Source organism: Pocillopora verrucosa, chromosome 3 (genome assembly GCF_036669915.1).
Source record: "Pocillopora verrucosa isolate sample1 chromosome 3, ASM3666991v2, whole genome shotgun sequence".
Classification (NCBI taxonomy): Eukaryota; Metazoa; Cnidaria; class Anthozoa; order Scleractinia; family Pocilloporidae; genus Pocillopora; species Pocillopora verrucosa.
In genome coordinates, this window is record NC_089314.1 from 13560829 (window position 1) to 13582034 (window position 21206).

At 35.5% G+C, this 21206-nt stretch overlaps 3 protein-coding genes across 5 annotated transcripts; 2 read left to right on the forward strand and 1 right to left on the reverse strand.

Moving 5' to 3' along the window:
• Positions 1-2: 2 nt before the first annotated feature.
• On the forward strand, positions 3-6824 carry LOC131771975 (U1 small nuclear ribonucleoprotein A-like). The gene is made up of 6 exons (XM_059087877.2): positions 3-355; positions 1473-1645; positions 3017-3122; positions 4440-4523; positions 4997-5114; positions 5882-6824. The coding sequence occupies exons 1-6, from the start codon at positions 292-294 to the stop codon at positions 6039-6041; spliced, it is 705 nt and encodes a 234-aa protein (XP_058943860.1). The 5' UTR covers positions 3-291; the 3' UTR covers positions 6042-6824.
• Positions 6825-7955: 1131 nt separating this feature from the next.
• On the reverse strand, positions 7956-10854 carry LOC131771957 (large ribosomal subunit protein uL11). Its single transcript, XM_059087832.2, has 5 exons — positions 10693-10854; positions 10533-10606; positions 10061-10241; positions 8521-8717; positions 7956-8016 (listed from the first exon to the last, which is right to left on the reverse strand). The coding sequence occupies exons 1-5, from the start codon at positions 10727-10729 to the stop codon at positions 8008-8010; spliced, it is 498 nt and encodes a 165-aa protein (XP_058943815.1). The 5' UTR covers positions 10730-10854; the 3' UTR covers positions 7956-8007.
• Positions 10855-10947: 93 nt separating this feature from the next.
• LOC131771956 (epsilon-sarcoglycan-like) lies at positions 10948-20347 on the forward strand. 3 transcript variants are annotated; one of them, XM_059087831.2, is made up of 12 exons: positions 10948-11138; positions 11223-11308; positions 11876-11989; positions 13102-13244; positions 13646-13718; positions 14451-14646; positions 15013-15145; positions 15337-15554; positions 16360-16386; positions 16924-17061; positions 17355-17522; positions 19905-20347. In XM_059087831.2, the coding sequence occupies exons 2-11, from the start codon at positions 11278-11280 to the stop codon at positions 17506-17508; spliced, it is 1227 nt and encodes a 408-aa protein (XP_058943814.2). In that variant the 5' UTR covers positions 10948-11138; positions 11223-11277; the 3' UTR covers positions 17509-17522; positions 19905-20347. The 3 variants fall into 3 exon arrangements, with proteins under 3 accessions (XP_058943814.2, XP_058943813.2, XP_058943811.2); XM_059087830.2 differs by having other exon boundaries at positions 17355-17518; XM_059087828.2 differs by having other exon boundaries at positions 17355-17500.
• Positions 20348-21206: the final 859 nt, after the last annotated feature.

Consider the following 21206-nt stretch of genomic DNA (forward strand, 5'->3'; position numbering starts at 1 on the left):
TTCTTACATGTCGTAGATACTTGCAAAACGTGGAGACTTTGTTGTCTCGTGTAGTCTTCCATTGACACTTTAGAATCTAGAAAATCTTATCCCAATTTTGGTCATCTGAGTTTTTAATTATCATTATTCCTACTCTTTTGACGCTTTGTTGTCGTTAAAGGTATTTGATTCTCATCTTTGCGCTGAAAAAGAGTATTCTGCGGACCTTTTGCCAACTCAGTTATTTTCTGCAAACGAGCTGGGTACGTCGTAAATAGTTAACGGTTCATTCAAGGGCAACGAGGAATAAGAATGGAAAATCCACCGAATCAAACGATCTACATAAACAACCTCAACGAGAAGGTCAAGAAGGAGGGTGAGTTTATCATACCGAAATAGCTAGCTACAGTACGTAGTTGTAGTGCGCGAAACGGTTTGAAATGTTCCTCAGCTGAATGCACTACACACAAGTAGCGTTATATGGCCTTTTTATTGTTGTCTCTTTCTCGTTTAAGTGCACAGCCTCTGAGAGAACTACAGTCAAGGTTTCTTAGTGACATACGTATGCGCTTAAAACTAGAATTACTCAAAATTTAAGGCTGTGGACATCTGTGTACTTACTTTTTAATGCCGGCCTACACTTGTAGCTATTCGTGTTATTTACGGTTCAAAACTTATCTTAAGATTCGCTTTCTGTGTTAGTTGAACCTGTTATTCCAACATCTTTTATTTAAATACTTCAGCAACAAATTTTAATTTGATTTCTACCTTTGGTTTCATTATGCTGTCAAAGACTTCTAACACTGACTGAACCCACTCGTCTCCTCAATCAACTAGCCGCTTAGACCGCGCAGTCAACGTCCTTCAAGGGGGAGAGGGATAGAAACGAGACATTGCTCTGAGAGCATGCATGCATTTTTCTGTTGGAAGAATAACTATCATCCAAATCACCTGTATTCTCCTGTGGAAAGAGAAAAGGACTTAAGAGACAAGTCAAACAGCTTTATGGCTTCCTTAATGGTAGCCCGAACTATTTCTCTCTCACCAACAAACTCATGTTTCACACAACATCTCCCTTGACTCTGTTAGTGACTTCCACTCAGTTGTCATAATGTCAATCAGCAACAAAATTCCTTGTAAGAACTACACTCTCCTAGACAAACAGATGGCAAAATCAATAGTAATTTTTCAACCCATATATAAACAAGAGCTGCAAATTTGTTAAAAAATTCTGAATTCTGAGAGCTCTTTTGACCACATGAATCACTGTGCTTGATCCCCACTTGAGAGTGCTTTTTCTACAATTACTTCACAACTTCGTGAATTATCAGAGACCCAAGTTCCCTTTCCAATACACTACAATCACTTAAGACGTCCTGTTTGTCTTACATGGCACCAGGTATATTACCATATGATCTAAATGTCTGTCATTTGAACATGATTGAATTCTATACGTTGTTTACCTTATTCTGCCATTTTTCTCTCATCCTTAGAATTGAAGAAGTCGCTGTATGCCATATTTTCACAGTTTGGTCCAATTTTAGACATTGTAGCACTGAAAACTCTCAAAATGAGGGGTCAGGCTTTTGTAGTATTTAGAGACTTGCCGAGCGCCACCAATGCTCTGCGCTCTATGCAAGGGTTTCCATTTTATGACAAACCAATGGTAAGTTTTTGTCTTTTAAAGCCTGCAAACTCTTCAGCTGTCTCGGTATGTATGTTGTGGTTTGATCATAACGAGGCACTTGTAGTTTTTAACCCATTAACTTTCAAGATCTAATTGTTAATTCTTTCCTATTTGTAATTCTCCCCTACAAACTCTTCAGCTGTCTTGGTATACATGTTGTAGTTTGATCATAAGAAGGAAGTTATGCCTTTGAACACTTGAATCTTCAAGATCTGATTGTTAATTTTCCCCTTTAGCTACTACACATTTCCTTTTATATTAGTTACAATAGTTTGGTGTAAGATCAAGATAACTATCGATAAGTTTGGGTTTTCCCATTACCTGTTTGCTGGATTACGCATGGATATTTTAAGGAGAAGTTACAAGTTAATCACTTCTAGGAGTGAAAGTGGTAAGAGTGCTGACACAAGAGAAGCATCTAATAGAATTATGTATTAAAATGTCTCCCACAGTGAAGTTATTTAAAAAAAACCTTGGATTCTCATTAATGAGAATTGCTTTTACATGCTCTCCCTCTCTCTTTCCTTTTTTTTTTTTTTCAAGACTTACAATTTTTTTCTTTAGTAAGAAGAAATTGTTTTTAGGGTTAAAGATTCAGTGGTTAATTTCATGAGCATCAAAATATCTCTCACATAATTAATAAGAGAAAATTTGACTGGAAAATCTTTATCCAAAATTTTCTGTAAGTCAATTCACTGGAAAGTGTTAATTTTTCAAATATCCAATGTTTGAGCTTTGAAATTATAGCTAGTTAAGAACTCCACGTGTGCCAAGCAAGCAAGTAATACAATTTTGACAAATTAGGGTTTTTATTGGTCTACAGAAAATTTTACCACCTCTGATTTATTGTTAGTATGCTAATGAAATTTCTTTTTACTTATCAATATGGAAAAATTACACAGTATGAATTTTCTGTCTTTGATTGGAGTGTGTGGGATGTGTTGATTTTGAACGACTAAAATTTTTTTACTGATTTGAAGAACATGTTTCACCTGTTATTTGTAAGTATTTTTTGAAATATTTCTCGAAATAGAGATGAAGTATTCTTCAGAGTGCTATTTTCAGTGTTCAAAGGGCTCATAAAAGTAATGAATTTCTGATTTCTCCAGTATAATTTTTATGTGAACAATATTTATCAAAGAAAAAATTGTTTACCTCAAGGCGTCAAAATGAGTACTTCTGTCAGTCTTTACCAACAGTAGTTAACAGCTTTTCCATGTTGTGTAATGGAAAGGTGAAATCGAGGAAAGTTTTCTATCAAAGTAAAGGTGTGATTTTTAAGAATAGAAATCTTTTCAGATTAACTGTGTAAATTTGATTAATTGTTTTTGGTCATGTTGCTTACGTTAGAGAATACAGTATGCCAAAAGCAAGTCTGATGCTGTCGCAAAAAAAGATGGAACATTTGTACAGAGGGAGAAAAAACCCAGAGAGAAGAGAAAGGCTCCAGAACAAGGTATAGAGTACATTAAACAACAATCTTTGAATTCATCTTTGACGCGAGAGAGCTAATTTAGCCAGATCAGCAAATGGAAAAAACAAAACATTTGCTATCTAATTTTCAGCACTTTTTGTTATGATATGAAAATGTTTAGCAACAGTAGTGGACAGGAGAAGTTTTCCTATTTAGTTGTTTGAGAGATTGGAAGAAAGGTATTGAGTAGAATCAGATGTTTGTGTTTGAGGAAAACCAGGTTTTGAATGTATTTAGTATTTCAATGAGTGATAGGCAGTTTAAAAATAGAAATAATTGTAGAAATCCCATATTACTCAAGCATAGCAATCAACATACTCTGTGTTTTATAGCTCTAATTTGTTTATTGGTGAAATGTTTTTCGCTTTATTTTGGTGGAAGGGTATTGAAGAATTATGGTCAAGTCACCGACAGTTCAACTCGCCAACACTAAGAACTGAGTCATTTGCGTCTAAAGCTTTTTTGGTCGTTGGCAATGTTCACCTTGCTTTATTCGCCTTGAGATCTTTATAAACTTTGTTGGAAATAAAAAGAATTGCTTTTTATTAAAGATCTTGTCTAGAAAGCCAAGTTTTCTTAAAAAAATCTGACCAATTGACATGCTGAGTCTTTACAGTGTTGTTGTCACAATAATTTGTTCACATCTAAAGCTTTTATAGTCATTAGCGATGTTCACCTTGCTTATTTGCCATGAGATCCTTATAAACTTTGTTGGAAATAACAAGAATCGTTTTTGCTAGAGATCTTGTCTAGAAGGCCAGGTTTTCTTTAAAAATCTCACTTATTGACATGATGAGTCTTTAAAGTGTTGTTGTCGCACAATAACTTGTTTGCATCTGAAGCTTTTATAGTCATTGGCAATGTTTACCTTTATTTGCCATGAGATCCTTTTAAACTTTGTTGGAAGAAACAAAATTGTTTTTCCATTAAAGAACTTTTACTTTTCTATATGTTTAACTTCTTATAAGTTGTACTGGATAGAAGACCAACTCGCCAACGTCTCTACTCGATTTTATAAATTGGTGAGTTGAACCGTCTGCAACTTGACTGGATACTGTATTGAAAGGCAAAAATAATTGACATTAATGGGAAAAAAAACTGTTAGCAACAAATACTGGATATCTGCATATACATGTATGCTGTACAAAATACAGGGAATCAAACATTGTATTGAACAGTCTATAAACCAGGGTGATTTTTCTATTCCTTAGCTAAGGCCTGTTTCTAATAAGAAAGTTATTAATTGCAACCATCAACATGTTTGGGAATGTTTTTCTTTTTGTGTGACTCTGACAACAGCTAAGCCTGCCAAGCGACAGCCAGCAGCCCAAGCAACTCCAACAGCTGTGGTTCAGCCTTTAGTTGCCCCAGTTGCACCAAATGGTAATACTCTCTTCAGTAATATCTTTACAATGACTGTATTTTTGGGAAATCCAGAAGAAATTTTTACTGAAATTTGTCTTACTCCCAAGATGTGGCTTCACAGTTCAGTCAGTTATAGCACTTAACTATTATCTAGGAGGCACAGGTTTGAATCCCATTGAAGTATGGCCTTTTTTGGATTTACAGTGTATGTCAGTCTCTGAGCAACTGCACACTTAACCCTCCCCTTACCCAATAACAGTCAACTGAAACAAGTCAGGGTTTAAGGTTTCTTTTTGCTGTGTCTTTATTTACAGCTTGCCTGCAAGGAGCATTTATTTACTTGTTCATACTAGTAAATTACTGAAGCAGGTTCTTATCATCAGATGTAATATCTTTTGTTTAATGTGCCAAACTGTCTGCATAGTAGTTACTAGTCAGGTTTCGATAGTTTTGATTGTTAATACTCTGTTGATTTTGTTTTGGTTCCACAGCCATCCCAACTCCAGTGCAGGCTGCTGTGGCAGCACCCGAACAGCCCAACAGTATTTTGTTCTTGACAAACCTGCCCATGGAGACAACAGAAATTATGTTGTCTATGTTGTTCAACCAGTACCATTTCCAGACTCTAGCCTTCTTGATTATTATACAGCCATTATTACTTAGCCCTTTACACCTTAATGTCAGTATGCAAGCTCTCTGTACTGTTCTCTACACATTTCCTATAGTGTTGACAAGGAGAATTTGTATAACAATCAAGAGCTCCTTTAGTTGGTAATTATTTCCTTGTATTCTCTTGATCTCAATGTTTGAATCAGGGGTGATATTGTAGGGAGAAATCAGATGCCAGTCACTCTTGGGGGGTTCTTGATTGTGAAACAAATTCTCCTTGTCAGCTTCTTAGAAAATGTATTGAGAACAGTATAGAGAATATTTATATCTATGTCAGGGTGTGGAAGATAAAAGGATATGAAACACCAAGATGTTTGGTGATTCAATTAATGGCATTCACATAAATTCAATTGAAAAGTATCAGCCTGACGTTATATATTTATATCTGTTTATTTAAAAAGGTCTCCATTGTTTTCAAAGTTAAACCTTTTAATGTGGGGGCAAGAGTACCTGTTTCTCTGACAATCCCTCTTAAGTTCAGAGTTCTCTTACCTAGCCTGGATAAACATAGTTGCCTCTAAAATTTCTAAAATTACCATGGGAACCTTCCTTTAATTCTCCTGCTGTTTGTGCTAGAGAGGGTGCCATAAAGTACATTGCAATTTGGGTTAGCCTGTCGAAGTTTTGATGAAAAATTGTTTCAATGGTTTAAATGACAGTATTCTTGCTATTTTGTGTTTCTTTGTCCGTACTCTTTATTGTCACAGGTTTCCAGGATTCAAAGAAGTTCGCTTGGTACCAGGACGTTCAGATATTGCTTTTGTGGAGTTTGAGAATGAATTGCAATCTGGAACAGCTAAAGATTCTTTGCAGGGATTCAGAATTACTCCATCAAATGCCATGAGGATTACCTATGCTAAGAAGTAATTGGCATTAAACTCAATTCTTTTAACATATTCCATGAGAATGCCATTGTATACAGCCTTTTTATTGTCAGATTTTTTGTTGTCATTAAACCTGGTTCAACTTGTGTTAGGACATGTTGTTCGGGTTAAGTGTCACAGGGTATGTGCTTGCTCTTTTAAATCTGAACTACATCATGGTTAAAGATTGTGACAAAGACTTCTTAATCCTATTGTGAAATTTTAATCCTGATCTTTTTATAAGCTCATTACAGTTAGTGGAACATAAGAGACTTCATGAATGATAAGATTAATTATCTAGTATTAGTGGCATTGCACCTTACTGCTGCGATAGTTAGATTGTATTAGCAGCATTGCACACAGCTGCATTTTACTTTTTCTGTTCTTATTCAGATTGCAGCATTGCACATAGCTGCATTATTGTATGATAAATTTGTATTGTCATCATTTCAACATTTTTCTATGGAATTAACCTTGTTTTTCTTTTTAGAGCAGAAGATAAGGTTTTCTTGTTTGGCTTTGTTTTAGATTGCAGCATTGCACAAAGCTGCATTATCTCTACTAAATATAGTATATTGAGCTGATTCACTGTTAGCATTGCACTTAAGCTGAAGTGATAGAACATGATACGTTGTCCCAGCATTGCACTTGGCTAGGGGCCAGTCAATGATGCTACACTACCGTGCCTTTTCTGTTGCAACCCATCCAGGGCTAGTAGAAGCGATAAAGTAGTCAATGCTTGTTTTAGCAAAAACTTTGTCTCCATTAAAATGACTTTTCTTGGCAAGCCTTGTATTGCATTTTTTTTTAACTGGGATACATGTCTTTGCAAATTGTTATCTGATTTGGCACAGTGTCAGTCTTGGGTTCACAATGATGTTATAGCAGAAGGGAATAAATTTGCAAGTGGGAAACACTTTGCCGAGAGTAGTATTTTGTTACCAGTTACTGATGAACTGAAATCCTCGAGTATTGGTGCTTTGTTTAGAAATCAAGGGTGCTTACCCAGCATTTAACTACTTTTAGTAAGGATAATATCTTGATTACCATCACATAATTTATAACGGGACTGCACCACAACATTGCCCAGTTTTACTGGTCCTAATCTATCTGCATGGAAAATTCTCAGAAATTAATCATATTTTCATCAGTTGAAAGACTAGGTGAGGATAGCAATTGTTAGGTACAATTTCCTTCAGAGTTTAAGTTACAGCAAATAGTTTGCTCTCTGCAAATGTGATGGGCTTGGTGGATTCTCATGCTTGGACTTGAATGGTGCACAAATTCTGACAATCACAGGGAAGGTGAAGGGTCAGAGAAAAGAAAATTTGTGAAGTTAAACATTTTCTGATTTGTTTTCACCAAAAAGTTAATGGTCAGTTAAAGGTTAAGGTACCAATCACACTTCCTCAAAATCGATGGCAATTCTTGGACCCTGAATTGCAAACACCAGTTCAACCTCTGTCAGTGAAATCACTTTCAGCTAAATTTAGTACCCATGAAATTTCTTTTACTAGTGAATAAAAAGTTCATTCATTCAAGTCTTGGAAAACCTGGAAAGTCATGAATAGAGACTAGAGGACTAGGAATTCCTGGAAATCCTAACTCGAGCAATTAGGTTTCAAGAATTTATGTGGAAAGAAATTCATCTAAACCATAAGGAGAGTTGATTTTGAAAAATTGGGAATGAAAGGGTGCAAGGTGAAATTTGGAGTCATGGAAAAATCCATCTGAGTCCTGAAGGAGTCCATGAAATTTGTTTCTGAAAAAGGGTACAAACCCTGTGAATAGAAAAACAATGTATTCACCAAACGCACCTGAGGAACAGAAATGATCCCTTGGTACCTAGTGCCCTCCCTGGTTTTAAGAGATAAGACATCAGTGTATGAAATGATAAGGACAGTAAACAACAACTTGGTTGATGGTTTGAATATTTTATTTCTTTTTTATTCTTTATTGAGAACCAAGGTTTATTCCTCCTAAAAAAAAAAAAAAAAAGAAAAGAGAATGTACTGTTAGTTTGGAAATATTCCTTGAAATTTCATGATGATAAGGGTGGTGTTTAGACAATGACATTACTTCATTAGCTCCTAACTGCACCTGTATTCAATCAACACAAGTATGCTATGACCAAGTATGCTATGACCAAGTTCAAGTTTACATCCAATTTGGCCCGTGTAATACAATTAAAGACCTTGGGAATTGCATTCAAGTCTAAATTTTTAGTTTGATGGCATCCTAACTGAGCTACAGGCAAGTACATATTTGCTGGTACAAATTACCTGTGAACTGATTGAAAATAGAATTTGACCATCATTTATTAGCTGCAACTGACTTTGGATATTAACATGAATCAACCAGAAAGAAAACTGCAAGTCAACAGAGACAAGGACGTGCATTGACATCCTGATATGGCTCTGGAAATGGAAATTCATGCTAAAAACAATTAAAATATAATTGATTAAGAGCAGCTTAATACCTACCGGAATTTCTATTTCATTGTCATTGATCTTGTCAATGATATCATGAGGAGGCTGTCCATCTACTGTGCAGCCAACTGATTGACATGTTCCCAGGATCTCCTTGACAGTACCTGACAGTAAACGAGCCATTGATCGCGGCCTCATGGTTTTGGCAATCTCAATAATTTGATCCAAGGTCAAATTACCATTGTGTTTGACTGTTCAATAAAAAAATTTAGTTGGATATCAGAACACAATGTTTTAGTACCAAGTTCTTTATCAGAACCAAAAAAAGATTGTCATAAAGGAATATGGAAACTTCACATAATGTTAAGATAAACTCAGCTGAACAAGCATTCCAGCCAGGCAAAACTCAAACATAATTCTTACACTAATATCCTGAAGTTGTTTTTGGACCAAGACCAAATTCTGAAAAAGTGTCGAGGAATGCTTAGCCTGCAATGGTATGGCATTGCATCAAGGCAGGGAGAAATTAAACCATATTTCAACCTCACAAAAACTTACTTAGTTACATGTATGCTCAAGCCACTCAGTTTGAGTACATGGTTCCCTTTTCTTGTTAATGATCATTAATCAATAGAATAGTTTGGTATTTACAGATGAAATCAACACTGACTTCCATAAAAGACCAAGACAGAATTGCTCCTCACAAAATCAGTAGAAAATCAATCAAATAAGTGATGAGAATGATGGGGATTATTAGTTGATCTGATACCGAATTCTCCCAATGAACATCCTAACAATTGTATGGCAGATGGTAAGGAGAAGTACTAACAAGATCATGGGAGTAAACAGGTTAGAGCCAAATCAGCATCTCACCGAGTTTTGCCAATCTTACTCCTACTGCAGAAACAAAAGTCAGTGTATTACTCCAGGCAATCTCAACTTGAACAATTTGGCAAATTCCCACAGAATTCAGAATTAGAACAAGCCTGTACTTGTTGTTGGTCTTAGTTGTTTGAGTGGTCCAAATTACCAATTTAAGCAATAGACTGCACCCTATATTGAATGTCCTAGCATACATGTAATAACCCACAGAGATGTTAGAAGAACACTTAGAACAATTATAACCAATGAGCTGAATGCTAGTTCATCAACATAGAGTGACTAAGGCTAAGGATTTAACATATAATAAATGAAAGTTTGTAACCAATCAGAGTGCATCATGTGACATCATTTAATTCAGTATTTTAAAGAATTCCATGCAATTTTAGTAAATTATGCTGGTTACCACATGAATGGGAGAATACTGTTCTTCATATAAATGGATAACCCTTTACACCCTAACACCAGTAACCATATCCTCTACACTCTTCTCTGTACACTTCCTTTGATACTGACAAGGGGAAAGCATTTAGTAATCAAAGCTTCTTGGGTTTGCAATCATTTTTTAATATTCTCATGATATTGATAGATGATTTAGCATTACAATTGTGAGGAGAACTTAGATGCTGATCACTCTTAGGGTTTAAAGGGTTAAACTAAAGGATGGTATCAATCACCCATTACACCACTGAGAACACAGAAGTAGATTACTAACTATTTTTGACTTTCTTGCGATCCCTTTGTGGTTCTTTCAGAGCTCTGATGATGAGTGATGATGCACTTGGTACAACTGACACCTTGGCCTGCCTGTTCTGGATTGTCAACTGGACAGTGATACGTAACCCCTTCCAGTCCCCTGTTGCCTTGGCGATGTCATCTCCAACTTTTTTGGGTGACTGAAAGTTGAATAACAAATGATGCAGTTACAATAAATAGTATAATGTTTACATGTGAGGTATAATTATCTATTTTTATTAAAATGTTCTGTTGACTAATGAACCTTGGTTTGCATTCCTGAGGCTTAATCAGGTTTAAGTAAGGATGTACGTTATTAATCAATTCAGGAATTTTACACATGTGCTACCTGCAGGAAGATTCGTCCTCACAAGTCTACTACTACCACAAATAAACGAGAAAAAAATTCATCAGAACCAGGTAAAATAAAACAAAAATATTGTATTTCTCACCAAACCAAGAGGACCGATCTTAGGTGCTAGAGCAGATGTGGCACCAACCTCTCCACCGGTTGCTCTGAGGTAGACTAACAAAAAAAGAAGCTTTTATAACACGACACCAAGAGAAACTCAAGTCGAAATTGTAGGATTTGATTCCATGTGGTTTACTTACTGATTTTGATCTCATTAGGATCGAACTTAGGAGGCATTTTTCTAACGGATGGAGGTGTGATTTAGGTTTGATGGCTGTGTGGATGAGTTTTTTTCAAACCCGACCAATTTCTCGATTAGATTGAGTGTTGCACAGCCACTACGAAAGAGGAAGGAGAGAGGGGGTACATCCGGGATATCCAGAGTGACGCTCACAGAGAGGCCTGGGTCTTTGTTATTCTGGTCAGCGGTTATTCGCTTAAGGCGTCGTTGTTCTCAACACAACGCATTCCAAAACAGCTTGAAGGGGGCTGGGAGCGTGCAGATTTTCGTGTTAGTGATATTTCCAACTCTTTAGAGCTTTAAGTAAAGAACCTGTTGTTTATATTTTCCACTCTTGGTGGCACTTACGGTCATTGAAACCATCTGGAGCAAACGGTATCGTCAAAAGACACTACGGAAGCCACGGTAAGCGATTTCACACAGTGGTCTTATTCAAATCATTCAGAATGATGCCTCCTACACTCGACTTGCTTCGTTGAATACTTGCAGGAAGGGCGTTCATTGAACATTTTTGGATTGTTTAAGAAACCGCTCACAGTGGAACATGATAAATCTTAAACAAGCTGGTTGGATTGGTAAGAAACTTACATTAAACCTCAGAGTATAAAATTCACATTGCTCTTGTAGCTATACGTTTAGCGTGAAATTCTTCATTAGAACACGAAATTTATTATTTAAGATAAAGCATAACTTTCTTACTGATAAAACTTTCTCTAAATTCGAACTTGTTCTCGTTTTTATCTTCATTTCTTACCTAGAGTTCTTTCCCAACTTTGATCTTTCGAAGTATACTGTCAATAGTGGTCACATTTTATCTACATAAATGTAAGACCTAGTTAATGTACACTCGTACAATTAATTTTGTCTTGAATACAAAATCTTTTTTGAATGGATCGTACAGAAATATACTTACTTATACTTGTGCACAGTTAATATGAGAAATGTGAGGGGATAAATGTTATTCATTTTAAGTTGTATTTTCATGAGCAAGTTCTCCAAAAAAAGTCTTGTGGCAAAACGTGAAAATTTTTAGACTTAAGATCACCTCATATAACCTCACAGTATCCATAATCCTTCACAAAGTGATATCCTTCATTAAGGATATTGCATTCACTCATGCTCATCTAATATCTTTTTTACAGGTGTTCTGTTGATGTGCATGCAATTATGTGTAGCAGTCAATATCACTGTTGATGCTATGGTTGGAATATTTCTTCAAAAAGAACTTCTTTTCCAAGGTTTTAGTTCAAGTCCTTGTAAGTGTTCACAATTTCATGGTAGAATGATGGTAATATTTTTTTTCAGGTCTGAGGAAAAGTAAGATTATTGTCACAAAATCGATGTGATGTATTTAGTTAGTAAGCTATACTTGTGTGTTGCTTGAGATAAAAAGTAGAGCTTTTTGTTGATTACTACAAAATGCAATTATTATCCATCTTGACTCTATTATTAATAATTTTGTTCACATCTATGTACAAAAGAGTTTGCAAGCTCAGTCCTTCAAACTATAATTTAGCTTTGGTTCAATGTTTTGGGTTGACTAAGGAATAGTGTCAGTCTAGTGAAAACCCTTAAATACTCTGTGCTTGAGAGGGGAACTCTTGGACAGTTGCCTTTGGTGTTTTTTTTCACAGGGCAATGAGCACTCTACAGAAATGGTCCATTTTGTCCAATTACAAAATTATTGATATGGTTTTCCTTAGATTTTTCACACTTTCCATTATGTGATGTCACTTCAATTGACAGCTCTCTTATGGTGTTGAATCACTTGATTTTACACTGATTATTTTTTTTATATATGGAGAGTATCATCCTGTTAATTGGCAGTGTTGGTCTCAGTATTGCTGCTGTATGACTTCTATTCTGGTATAACCAGAAAAGAGGCGCTATGAGAAATGTTGACTCAACCAAACACTTTGTCACTGTGGTCTTGGCTGAAACTAGGATTTCCATTTCAAAGTCTAGCACATAAATTATTTAATTATCAAGTTTTCAAACAAGTTCACAGAATAGAACAATGATGCTTTTTCATAAAGAAACCCTAAAGCCTGTCCACTAAAAAAACAACTGATATTGTGTAAGGAATCCTAACAAAAATGAGAAAATTACCAAGTTGTTCGTTATACAGTGGATAACAGTAAATCCTCCTGTTGCTGTACTGAATTTTCTGACTAAATTTTGACAACTTGAACTATTCTTTAATCAGACATGGAGAATACTCTCTCATAACATGATACTGTTTTTCTGTTTCTACAGTTCTTCAGGAGTCAACCCTGAATGACATTGATTTATTGTTTGAACATCTTCTTTCAATTAAAGTAATACTCATAGTTAGATGAACTGATTGATGATCATCTTTTACTTCCAGCTGATCCTGTAAAGTTTATAGCTTCCAAATCAGGATCTCCTGACCTTCCCACTTGGTTACGCCTTGAACAGCGTGAGCCTTCAGACAGAGCATTTATCTATGGTACTCCTGGGCGTGATGTGTCCATTCAAGTTGTTTTGGAGGTAAGACAATTTCAGTAGTCAGAGTGAAAAAGAATGTGTGGTGTTTTTATTGTCAAGATTGAGTTTGTTAGATTACCTTTTACTCTAACAAGCCCCTCTTTCCAAAGAGCCCCTGGTCACCCAACACGTACCCTGTAACACACCCCTTACTGTCCCCTCTCTCCACTCATAAGTTAATGTGCTCCCCTCTCTCAGGAATTTCTTGCCTGGAGGTCTTGAAAATGTGTAAGTTATTCTGGGGAGTGGAGTTGGAGAGTTTGGCTCTGAGCATTAAATTTATGGGACTTTATGGGACTATATTATTGTTATTTGCACTAATAATTGTTGGTGACCTGCAAGGGTGATCATTACGTAGTTCATATGTTAACACTGATATTTATTTTTTACCACTTTTCCTTAAGGTTACTGCATGGAATAAAACAGACTACACAACCAAAAGACAAGATGTTGTTATTAACATTGATAAATCAAAAGGTTTGCACTATTTATGCCACTTTCAAATTAAAATTTACCTAATGACTAAGTGTAGAACAATTAGAAAGTGATGGTCTTGGAACCTTAACTTGTGACTTTTCAAATCTTCACTTCAAGTTGTTTGAGATGGTAACTAGAATCAAGATAGTATTGTGTATTGAACACATATTTAAGTTTAACTTCTTGACTTGATTTGTTTTCAGTCTCTTAGATAAAAATTGCCAAGTTTTAATTGTTTTGGGGGTATTGAATTTGTCATGTTGATTTTGGAGTTGTACCTCAAAGGAAAAACTTGATCTGGGAAGAGATTGAGAGTCACTTAAAATTGTACTTTCTATCATAAAAAGAAAAGGGGGTGCCATGTTATTCTAAGAAATTCTTTAAAATCCAACAACCATGAAGCTGAAAGATGTTATTCAGTGAGTAACACAGGCATACTCAGTAAGAAATAGGACTGAGTGCTCCTAATAGATGTCAGACTGATGACCTTTGGATTAGTAGTTTGGATGCTCTACCATTTAGCTATAGGAGATTTGTGGCATGCTAGGCAGTTTGACTAGGTCTATGGGGACAAACTACCTGCATACTGCTAAGATAGGAATGAAGCTCTTTGAGTAAAAAACTTAACCTACATATCAAGAAACAAATTCTCGCAACCCTAAATGATTTAAATACAGAGCCTTTCTTAACACTCAAAGGCTAATCATTCTAATCTATGAATTTAAATTACAGATATTCCACGTTACCAGGCAGAGTTTCTTGTAAAAAACAGAGGTATTGATGAATTCCTGGAGAGAAAGGAAAGTGTAAACTTTGTGGAAAAGGTGAAGCAGATTTGGCAGCCACAACCTGGTGGAGTAAAAGTTACAGCTGTGGAGTCAAAACTGGACAGAAAAGGCAGGGTGCCAATTCCACCACAGAAAGAGGGGTAGGATTTTTAGGAAATGGCCATCCAAAAATAAAATATTTAGGAGTCTTCATTTGGGAATATAAAAAAAGGAGCAAGAGAATAGCCTGAAGGTACAGGAGAATACTCTTTGTATCTGAATGAAAAATAAATTTGAATGCCACAGCTATGAGCATCATATAAATTGAAAAATTAGATAACCTGGTTCTATTCTACCAAATGAAAATAGTGTTTGTTAGATTTAGAGAATAAACATGGAAAGAATTCTGATTTTTTTGTTATGGAGAAATAAAATGATGTGAGACCAAAATGAAATTTTTGTGTCCTATTCAATTTTTAATCAGAATATCCACTCACAGAAAAAAAAAAAAACTGTCTCATTTGCAGAGTCTATATCACAGTTGGGGGTGCATCAACTTATGAAGTGCTCAAACAAGAACACAGAGGCTGTGCAGGGTTACGGGATTCATCCAACAGCAAGTTCCCACCCTTTGAAATTGACTGGTGTGAATTTAAATTGGTGAGGTTTGATACTTTTTTTTTATCAAAATTTATTGTTTAGTAAAAGATTTCCATTCTATTCACATGCTCTAGAACACTGAAAATGATAAGAAACTTCAAGTGAGAAATTCCCTAGTGCAAAACTGAGATTTTCTTTTTGGCTTGTGAGAAAATGTTTCAAAACACTCCTACAATTGTATTTCCTTACAGATGGATAAGGATGACACAGCTGTTGTTGTCAGTAATACCACCACAACAGAGGTCAGCGGAGAAGGATTTGATGAATCAACATATGTGGCACCTGTGTTTGACTCTTCCATCAGGGACTTTGGAAGTGATTTTCTCCTTATACTGATCTTGCCGCTTGCTGTTGTTGTTATCATAGCAATCATTCTAGCCATCATCATGTTTTGCTTTCGTGAAGGAAGGTGAGCTTAAGTCTGGGTAGCCACAATGATTTTCTGTTACTTGACTGTATTAGAGTCTTTTCTTATCATTTTTCATGAGAAAAAACCTTTGTTGTTGTATCCAAGTAGTTTAATCCATTTCCAAAACCATTACATCTCCAAAGGGTTAATATTCAGTAACCTTTACAACCAAAAAAAAAAAAGTAAAAAAAAACACATGTGGAACATCCTGATAACCAAAAAAAAGTTTTTATATTTTGTTCATGTTAAAAACTCAGTGTCCTATTCAGGAAACAATAATTAAAATAATGTTCTGCAGTGGTAAAATAAGTGATCACAACAGACAATCAGCACAGAGAAAAATGCCACCAGGAGTGAATGAGAACTCAAAGTAAAAACACGCAAACTGGTTAAAGCTAAGGAAAAGGCTCTTAGTGACCAAGTTGCAAGGGGTTTTAGTTTTGAACCTGATTTGTTGAGAAGGAGGCTGAAGTCTACTGGACCAATCACAGAGCAAAGTGAAGCAAACCAATTTAATACAATCCTGAATTTACTTTCAGTACTCAGTACAAGACTGCTCTATTATCTTGGATGATTTTGTAAACTTCAGTTCGATACAATTCACAATACCTCAAGTGTTGTTCATTTTTCACCTAGAGGAAAATTTGCATTCACCCACATGTGGTACAGCCCATTGTTTGCTATTCACAAGAAAGGCCAAGTTTTTGCTCTGATACAGTAAATTTCATACTCAAATGTTTATTAAATGGTAAATTTTAAATTTCCACTTTGTTAGCTACATTTCATTTTCATTATTGTCTTTTAGGCCAAAGAGGGATTCTGAAACTCCAAGGTTTGTAATTTTGACCAATTAAGGTGTTGCTGTGTCATTATCAAATGTACATTAAAATATAAGTTATAAATAAAAGCTATAAAACAGTATACCATGAAAAATAATCAAGCAATGTCACCTTATAAGCAGATGATTTTAGATTACAGTACTGTTGTATCCATCTTTGCCTCTCATTCCTTTTTCCATCTGGTTTAAGTGATACCTTACTCAATATTTAACACAACCATGTACAGCTTGAATTGTGATTTGTCACATTTGGTGACAATGCCATCCATAGATATGAGAAAAATTACTCATCTGACAATGTTCTGTCTCGCCTACACCACTGACTCAGCTACGATTATGACACATTTTCATTTCCTCTGTTTCTCCATCCTTGGTAGTCTGTTTTTACTTATCATAAAGTGTTAAGCTATGAAACATATGCATTGCAGCATCCACTCACAATCCAGATCAGACATTCTTTAAAAGTGTGTTAGAAATGACTCAGGGCTAAGGGTAAATTTTACAATAATTTTAAAATGTGTTTATTTGCAGACCACAGCTGTCTCATCATGACTCCATTCTGAGAGCAACTTTCCGTTTGAGACAGTTGTCCCATCAAAATGGTGATGCTGTACATGACAGTTCAGATCGTGTTCCACAGCCCAAGGAGACATCCACACCTTACAAGCAGTAAGTGAAGCTTTAATTTGTTGGTTATTATGAATCAGAATAACACCATTGCTTTTTGCTCCATCAGAATTATTAACTTTACTTTAGGAGAGGTCTGGAATTGCAGGTCAACGTCTGTAAAGTTTAAGGCTGTTATCATGTATGCTACATTGTTTAGTCAGATTACAGGTGTAAACATGCCCAGGATTATGGAATAATTTCACACATCTTAACCTGTCCTTAGTAAGTTAAGTATTCAGTTCCACTTAAAACTTATTGGCAACTCTGTAAGGCTCTCCATGTTTCCTCTTCAGGAAACCCCCTCCAGGTCAGCGTGAATATGAACCAGAACCAGAACCACCCATGGGAGCACCTCCTCCTTACCGCCTTCCACCACAGCCAGGTGTTAGTGTGTCAGCACCTAATGGGAACAACCAATATTACCCAGGCTCTGCTCAAGGTGACTGAAGGTGGCTTTGTGAGTAAGATTTTTGATTTGATAAGTCTGAGAGCAGAGGAGTGGAAAACAGGTTGGACAGCCCAGTTCCTGCAGGAAGAGCAAATTCTGATTACAGCTAAGAAAATTGTTTTTAATAGCAAATTTGTCAGTTGTAAGGTCTAAACCGGTGCTTTTTTTTATAAGACATTTCTACCTAAGTGATAAATTTAAAAATAGGCTGAAATCACATGATCTGCTGAAATATGAAACTTTCACTTACATTCTATGAATATTCCTGAGTTTTTAGTTGTGATAAACAGAATAATTTAATCAAGTTTCGCAAAAATTCATTTCAGAAAATCCTTCTGACTTATCATAATTTCATTTAGTGTGTATTGTAGGACAGTGAATCACTGTCAGAATAATTTTCCAGACATGGGACTTGCATGAGTTAATCTTCACTCACATGTTGTTGGAATTTTTTTAAATGGATGTCATACATTTGAACCTTATTTGAGTTGATTATTCACCAACAGAAAGTGTTCTATTTATTGTTTCAACTCCTGTGTATGAAATCACCTTGTAATTGGAAATTACTTAATGATTTATAATTGAATTTTAACCTGAATCCATCCACAATCATGTTTTCAACTTGGTCAGAGAATACATCCATGTTAGACTAAGAGCTACCTTGTGTTGTTGAGTTCATCTTATGCTATAGTATAGTTTTTATTTCCTCTCATTCACCCCAGTTTTCTAATGAGTAATTTTCTGGTAAAGTACTTGAAAAAAGAAACAATGATAAGGAGATTGAATAAAGAATGAACCCATAGAAAATTGGGCACTAAGTTCTTGATCTCAGGCCATTTTATTGGACTGGTTTTAAGCAAAACCTCTACATTTTCAAGAAGCCAGAGAGAATGATGATGTCCTCTCTAGGCTAAAGTTATTTAATGTCTCCGGGAAAAAAATTTTAACTTGTCTTATGTATACCATGTCCAAAATAGGAATCATTTTTCTAGTTTTTTTCCTTGTCTTATGGCAAAGTAGTTTGAATCAGTTCTAACATAATTGTTGATCACAAAGTTCACTTCAAGTTATCATTGTTTTTCATTCATGGTGTTCTCCTGTTTTCCACTCTCATTGCTCAGGCCAATGCATAACACAACACAGCTCATTTACATTAACTACTACAATTTAACAACCAGAACTAACACTTTTGTTCTTAATCCTTTACATCCTAACAACAGTGTCCATAGACTACATACTCTCCTCTATATAGAACCTATCAATCGGTATTTTACTCTCCTGGCAAGGAGAGTTCATTTATCAGTCAATTGAAAGCTTCTTAAGTTGGCAAACATTTTTTTTTATTATTCTCATGATCTTAATGAAAGATTCAGTGATATTACTAAGAGGAGGAAGCACATCAGTGGTATTACTAAGAGGAGGATGCACATGCTGGTCATTCGTAGGGTTTAAAGGGTTAACTAATAATAATTAGTCGTCCACAATTATCAATTGTCACTCATTTGCCATACATCAGAACCTGACAGTGATGAATTATACGGTGCAGTTTACATTGATTGTCTTCCTTCCGTCTCCATTAAGTTTGGTGTATACACTTGATTGCAGAAAAAGTTGACATCCTTGATACTTTTATCATGGGCAGTGAGGCCTAATGCACCAATCAATTTAAGATTTCAACATCCTCTTCCTCCCCCCTCAGCAACCCATGGGCACTTGACTGTTATTGGTGCCTGAGGATGAGAAGAATTTGAACCTTGCCTGCTACAGTGGGTGACTGGTAGTGTCAACTCTTTTCAGTAGATCCAGCACTTAGATGGGGCATTTGAAGGCAGTTTTTGCCATGGGGGGCAGAATGTTAATAAACCAATCTTCAAAAGTTCAAACACCTGCCCTCAAATATCCCCTGCCCCTTGGCAGGGGGATGTTGAAGCATCAAATTCTTGTTGGATGAATATCAGAAAGACAATTTTATGATAACCACAACACTTGCACTCAGTGAATGATAGAAACTGTCTAAGCATTTTGGAAATGAAAGAACTTTCAAAAAGAATTTTTTCACTCTAAATAAGGACTAAAATGAATCACTGATTCAGTAAATATACATAAACTGCCCATATAGTCTATGAGTTTCATAATTTGTGGTTCAAGCTCTTTAGGTGTTAAGGCCTTTGCAATCAAGTGTCTACATTCTAATTGTTATTCTAAGAAAAAATAATGGATCTTAAGCTCAGCAACACACTAAACATGTCTATTCTCCAAACTAGATATCAAATTAAAAGCTGTCCATGTATAAAAATTCATTTTATGTTCAACATGTTTCAGTTTTATCCATAGGGTTATTTATTTGTTATTTTTGTTACAATATTTGGTAATTATTTATTATCTTCATTTTCAGATGTGTCGAGGCATGAGAGGCCACCTCCATTTATGAGTAGTGGAAATGTACACTGATCATGAAACCTTTTTGAGAAAAATTCATTTGGTTAATTAATGGCTCAAACTTTGTTAAGATTGTGTATTTGTTAGCTTTTTTATACCTTTTGTAATGATGGAAATTTTGAGGTAAATTCAGAGTAAACATTTAAAAGATTTGGAAAAGCACAGTGACTGAAGATGGGTTGATGGATGTTTAATGGACTGTAGTGTAATGTTGCCATTGTAAAGTTGGTGTCTTGGTTTTTTTAATATGTCAGTCTGTCTTGTTTTCAGGGTGATGTAGTTCATCTCTTCTGAATGAAGTAACTTTGCTAACCTGAAAGTGTTTATTTGATATGAAACAAGGGTATCTTGTTAGTTTGGTGTGTTAGTTTATAATAAACAGCTTATGTTTGTATCTTCTGGGGTCTCTATTTCTTTTCTTCAGGTAATGCCAAATGGCTCATCCTGCCAGACCTTATTCTAATCTCTGTGGCTTAAAGGGACTAGAAGTATTGTTTCCGATAACACTTTGAAATACCTTGATAGGTAGAAAGTCTCGTGCATATGGAACAATTTGATATATAATATGCGGGAAAATCATGCAAAGTTAAATGACATTGATTCAAAACGTTCTTGAGTCCTTCTATTCATGGTCATAATAATTTGCATCCTCAAGTAACAGACTTCATGCATGCTTGTGGCTTTGTCTTTTTTTCCCTTCAAAGAATTTTTTTCATCTCCCCAATTTAAAGTGGATACCGATAATTCGTACAGCAAATTTATGCCATAAAAAATATGGGTCACTGTGCTCTTGTAAGAAAGACCATCATACCTGTTGATTGAAAACCAGTACCATGTTCTCAGAATGTGCACCTGTGTCTTAGCCTGATTACATTATTATTATGCGCAGGACAAGATGTGCAGTGCAATACTGAGGAATCACCTTTCAGTCCAAACACTTTCTAAAGACTTGAATCTGAATATATTGTAAAATATTGTAAAAGCCAGTGTTTCCAAGTTCATCTTATTTCAAGAGCAGTTTCTCAAGCCCTTTTTTGGGTTGACAATTTATTTGGTTTTGTGTTGATTGTAGGCCTTACCATAGAAATAAATTTTAATTAATTGTGACAAACTAGTTTGTCACAATCAGGATGACAGCTCAGGCACAGAAACAAAAATTACCATTTCTTCAACTGGTGAATATAATTGCAGATATGAGAATTGAACAACACATTGCTGCTGTGATTGTAGCTTTATTTCATGAAAGGAAAAGGTATAA

Coding starts and splice junctions, on each gene's coding strand:
- LOC131771957 (XM_059087832.2), bottom strand. CDS start 10,729: ATGCCTCCTAAGTTCGATCCTAATGAGATCAAAATCA. Junction 10,607..10,692: donor TCCTAATGAGATCAAAATCA/GTAAGTAAACCA, acceptor TTTTTTTGTTAG/TCTACCTCAGAGCAACCGGT. Junction 10,242..10,532: donor AGATCGGTCCTCTTGGTTTG/GTGAGAAATACA, acceptor TTCAACTTTCAG/TCACCCAAAAAAGTTGGAGA.
- LOC131771956 (XM_059087828.2), top strand. CDS start 11,278: ATGATAAATCTTAAACAAGCTGGTTGGATTG. Junction 13,245..13,645: donor CCATTCAAGTTGTTTTGGAG/GTAAGACAATTT, acceptor CTTTTCCTTAAG/GTTACTGCATGGAATAAAAC. Junction 14,647..15,012: donor ATTCCACCACAGAAAGAGGG/GTAGGATTTTTA, acceptor TCTCATTTGCAG/AGTCTATATCACAGTTGGGG.
- LOC131771975 (XM_059087877.2), top strand. CDS start 292: ATGGAAAATCCACCGAATCAAACGATCTACATAAACAACCTCAACGAG. Junction 356..1,472: donor CGAGAAGGTCAAGAAGGAGG/GTGAGTTTATCA, acceptor TCTCATCCTTAG/AATTGAAGAAGTCGCTGTAT. Junction 3,123..4,439: donor GAGAAAGGCTCCAGAACAAG/GTATAGAGTACA, acceptor CTCTGACAACAG/CTAAGCCTGCCAAGCGACAG.